Genomic DNA, 4,659 nt, shown 5'->3' on the forward strand with positions numbered 1-4,659 from the left:
AGATGGTAAATGTAAAATGTTCTTAAATAATCAATATATTTCTCTTCTTAATTATTTAGAGGAAATAAAATATTTTTTTAGTAAAACTAACATATAATATTAGATTTAGAATATATTTATAAAAATTAAAATTATAACATACAATCTAAAATTTTATATTCCGATTGAGTAGATAATTAAAAATAAACTTAAAAGGAATGAGATAATTGTGAGAGATTCTTCTAATAATTATAAAATTACGTGAAATATACTTAATTTTAGAGATAACAGAGAGAGTATGGAAAATCAGAATGTGATACTTCACATTGTTGAAATTTCTTTTAAAAGAAAGAAATTTTGAGAAAACAAAAGTCTAATCTACACTCTGGCATGCAATCAATCTACAAACAACAAGGCTAATCATAAGACAAATGTCATAAATGAAATGGAATTTAGTTTAATTCATACAATTAGAAATAAAATGGGAGGTGGGACCCTCGTAAATACACCAATCTGAAAGGGTATTTTAGTTATTTTATATGATCCTCTGGCTCCCCTTAACTGTCTCAAACTCGTTGTTGATCATATTTTCATACAGAGTGTGTGTATATATATATACATACAAAGTGTGTAGAGTCCAAATCTAAATCTGAGAACTACCATTTTCCATCTTCCTCTTTCTGAAGAATTTTTTTCTTGCCTTCGTCTTTTCTCCTTTTTCGCTTCACTGGTCTACAATTCGTAAGTTGTTTTTCTTATTCCTCTGTTTTCCCCTGTTTCTCTCTCTATTTCTGTATCATCTGGGTGCCGCTGGCCCCATTTGGTGTTTCTGAAATTTGCTGCGTAAATATTTGATATTTGGGCTAATGCGCGATTTTTTGTGATCTGGGTGATGCTCTTTTTGTTGGATCTGTGATGATTATGAGGGTATTTTTGTTTGGTGATTCCCTTGGGTCTTGATCCACGTGATCGTTTCGGTTTAATGTTGTGAAATAATCAGATCTGTGCTTGATTTGTTATTCTTAGCAATGGTAATTGGTTTGTGACGATTTCATTGCATTTCGTAGCGTTAGTGTGGAATCTGAGTCATATTTTGTTTATTAATGTCTTTTTATTATGATCTTGTTTATTTGTTTATTTATTTATCTACCTTTTGTATTCATTACCAAGGTAGAGTTGAAGTTTAACTATTTCATTGTTCGTTGTTTTCCTGAAAGTTGGTTGCAGAATAATAACGATAACAAAATTCCCTTGTCTGTTTTTGTTTTTGTACTTTTGATCTCTAAGAAACCGGATCAAGAATATATGTTCCCATAATCCCTTGGTTGTTTTGTTTTACTCTTTCCATTGGACTTGTGTGAACCTGCTATACCCTCTGGATCATTTCATTTACCATCAAATGGACACTATCCTCATGGTTCATTTAACCCTGCACACAGGGCAGGGAGGTTTCAAACTATCACCTCGTGCAATGCTGAAGATTACCATAACATCTATCGTCGTTGGTTGATTTCCTCGTGTTACTCTCTTAAATGCTTATGCTAAACTGGCTAACCTTTAATGGGGCTGTCTAACTTAAACTTATCCAAAATTGGGGTTCTGATTGCAAATCATATTTGGAGTTTCACCTTAATATGATGCAATCACCTTTAATGGGATTCTTTATCATGCATATTTCCACAGTGGAGCCCCCATTTGATGGGATAACACTAGAAAGAAACTGAACCTATGGTACTGTATGTAGGTTTTTACCCATTTGTACTTTGGATAAGTTAGGCAATCCTTTGCTTGATGTGTGATTTAATACAAAATGGATATTTTGTTCTTACTTTGTTTATTTTTTGATGATTGTGATTCTGATATGAATTTTGGGATTTTCCCTTATTTTTATTGTAGAAGTTGGTTGACATGGCTACGCATACACCAAAAAATATCCTCATTACTGGAGCTGCTGGATTCATTGCATCTCATGTTGCCAACCGGCTTATCAGGAGTTATCCCCAGTACAAAATTGTTGTTCTTGACAAGCTTGATTACTGTTCAAATCTGAAGAACCTCATTCCTTCAAAATCATCTCCCAATTTCAAGTTTGTGAAGGGAGATATTGGGAGTGCTGATCTTGTCAACTACCTACTCATTACCGAGTCCATTGACACAATAATGCACTTTGCTGCTCAAACCCATGTTGACAACTCGTTTGGCAACAGCTTTGAGTTCACCAAGAACAACATATATGGCACTCATGTCCTTTTAGAAGCTTGCAAGGTAACGGGCCAGATCAAGAGGTTCATCCATGTGAGCACTGATGAGGTCTATGGAGAGACAGATGAGGATGCTGTTGTTGGAAACCACGAGGCTTCTCAATTACTTCCCACGAATCCTTACTCTGCAACAAAAGCTGGGGCAGAAATGCTTGTCATGGCATATGGCAGGTCATATGGGTTACCTGTGATCACAACACGTGGGAACAATGTTTATGGGCCGAATCAGTTTCCTGAGAAGTTAATTCCAAAGTTCATACTCCTGGCCATGCAAGGCAAGCCTCTTCCAATCCATGGGGATGGTTCTAATGTAAGGAGTTATTTATATTGTGAAGATGTTGCAGAGGCTTTTGAACTTATCCTGCACAAGGGAGAGGTTGGGCATGTTTACAATATTGGTACTAAGAAGGAAAGGAGAGTTATTGATGTTGCCAAAGATATATGCAGGCTTTTTAAGATGGACTCAGAGACTAGTATAAAATTTGTGGAGAACAGACCATTTAATGACCAGAGATACTTTCTTGATGATGAAAAGCTGAAGGTCTTGGGTTGGTCTGAGAGGACCACTTGGGAAGAGGGCTTGAAGAAAACCATGGACTGGTATATCAACAATCCTAATTGGTGGGGTGATGTCAGTGGTGCATTGCTTCCTCATCCAAGGATGCTGATGATGCCCGGTGGATTGGAGAGACACTTGGATGGAACTGATGAAGAAAAACCTGCATCATATGTCTCAACTAATACTCACATGGTGGTTCCATCATCCAAGAATGTTAGCTCTTCTCAGAAGCCTCCTCTGAAGTTCTTGATCTATGGAAGAACAGGTTGGATTGGGGGTTTGCTGGGGAAATTGTGTGAAAAACAAGGGATTTCCTATGAATATGGAAGAGGGCGCCTAGAGGATCGTACATCACTTGTGGCTGATATTCAGAATGTGAAGCCTACTCACATTTTTAATGCTGCAGGAGTGACTGGCAGACCCAATGTTGATTGGTGTGAATCCCATAAAACAGAAACCATCCGCACCAACGTTGCTGGGACTTTAACATTGGCTGATGTCAGCAAAGAGCATGGAATCTTGATGATAAATTATGCTACTGGGTGCATATTTGAGTACGATGAAGCTCATCCAGAGGGTTCTGGCATTGGCTTTAAGGAGGAAGACAAACCCAATTTCATGGGTTCTTTCTATTCCAAAACTAAGGCTATGGTAAGCTCACTTACATGTTATTGCCTCATTCCCTTCCGTTATTCTTGCAATTATATCTTATAATTGGATGTAAATTTTTATCAGGTTGAAGAGCTCTTGAAAGAATATGACAATGTGTGCACCCTGAGGGTTCGCATGCCAATTTCATCCGACTTGAGTAATCCACGTAACTTCATCACCAAAATTTCTCGTTATAACAAAGTCGTCAATATTCCAAACAGCATGACCGTTTTGGATGAACTTCTGCCTATTTCGATTGAGATGGCGAAGCGAAACTTGAGGGGCATCTGGAACTTCACAAATCCTGGGGCAGTGAGCCACAATGAGATTCTTGAGATGTACAGGGATTACATTGATCCAAGCTTCAAGTGGGCCAACTTCAACCTTGAAGAGCAAGCTAAGGTGATCGTGGCTCAACGGAGCAACAATGAGATGGATGGAACCAAATTGAAGACAGAGTTTCCTGAGCTTCTTTCCATCAAGGAATCACTGATGAAGTATGTCTTTGAGCCAAACAAGAAAACTGCTTAAAAGCATTAAGCAGTTTCACGATTTAGACATTACAGGTTATGCATTTTTGTAGCGGGCTACATAGATCACTCATTATTTCATTGTTATGTCATTGGGTTTTGATAAAAACCATATTGCAAAACTAGCCGATGTAGTTCTTGTTGTCTTAGCTATAAGTGCTTCCAGTTTCAGCATATAGTTGCATCACGTTACTTTGTTTAGAAGGTGGCAAGTATTATAATTGTGCCAGATGTGGTTTCTAAGTTAACATTTCAGCTGCTTTATTCTAGTTTGTAGGATTTCTATTAGAGCAGCTTTAGATAATATAGAGGTTTTGGTACTTAAAAGCTTATTCGTGCAACTTTTGCATCTGGAAAACATGTATTCTTTTATTGCTCATATATTATATCGTTTTTCTGGGGTATGTAGTTATGCTTGTATGGCATTTGCATGTATATTATGCAGTGAAATGGATGTTTCTGAGATATTCATTTAATTTCCTCCTGTTAAGAGTAAAATATTATGTTGTAAAACTATTAAAGACATGGAAAATACCAAGTAGGTACAGAAAATGTTTGGAATGGGAATTGAACCAGAGTAAGATTTACATGGTTATGGGAAATTATCTAATTGAGTTAGACTTATTTTTTAAAAAGAATAAGCTGTAAGAAAAGAATAGACTGTGAGAAGGAGTTAGAT

General features: G+C 36.8%; 1 protein-coding gene across 2 annotated transcripts; it reads left to right on the forward strand.

The window, feature by feature from the left end:
- The first annotated feature begins 566 nt into the window (after positions 1-566).
- On the forward strand, positions 567-4,456 carry LOC114183660 (trifunctional UDP-glucose 4,6-dehydratase/UDP-4-keto-6-deoxy-D-glucose 3,5-epimerase/UDP-4-keto-L-rhamnose-reductase RHM1). Of its 2 annotated transcripts, none has more exons than XM_028070749.1 (3): positions 567-720; positions 1,876-3,450; positions 3,535-4,456. In XM_028070749.1, exons 2-3 carry the CDS (start codon positions 1,888-1,890, stop codon positions 3,979-3,981), a joined length of 2,010 nt encoding a protein of 669 aa, XP_027926550.1. In that variant the 5' UTR covers positions 567-720; positions 1,876-1,887; the 3' UTR covers positions 3,982-4,456. The 2 variants fall into 2 exon arrangements, with proteins under 2 accessions (XP_027926550.1, XP_027926551.1); XM_028070750.1 differs by having other exon boundaries at positions 578-720; positions 1,879-3,450.
- The last annotated feature ends 203 nt before the right edge of the window (positions 4,457-4,659 follow it).

The sequence above is a fragment of the Vigna unguiculata genome, chromosome 5 (assembly GCF_004118075.2).
Source record: "Vigna unguiculata cultivar IT97K-499-35 chromosome 5, ASM411807v1, whole genome shotgun sequence".
NCBI lineage: Eukaryota > Viridiplantae > Streptophyta > Magnoliopsida > Fabales > Fabaceae > Vigna > Vigna unguiculata.

Excerpts from the sequence above, each read along its gene's own strand:
- LOC114183660 (XM_028070749.1), top strand. The coding sequence starts at position 1,888 with ATGGCTACGCATACACCAAAAAATATCCTCATTACTGGAGCTGCTGGA. Across the intron at positions 3,451-3,534 it reads ATTCCAAAACTAAGGCTATG|GTTGAAGAGCTCTTGAAAGA; the intron begins GTAAGCTCACTT and ends AATTTTTATCAG.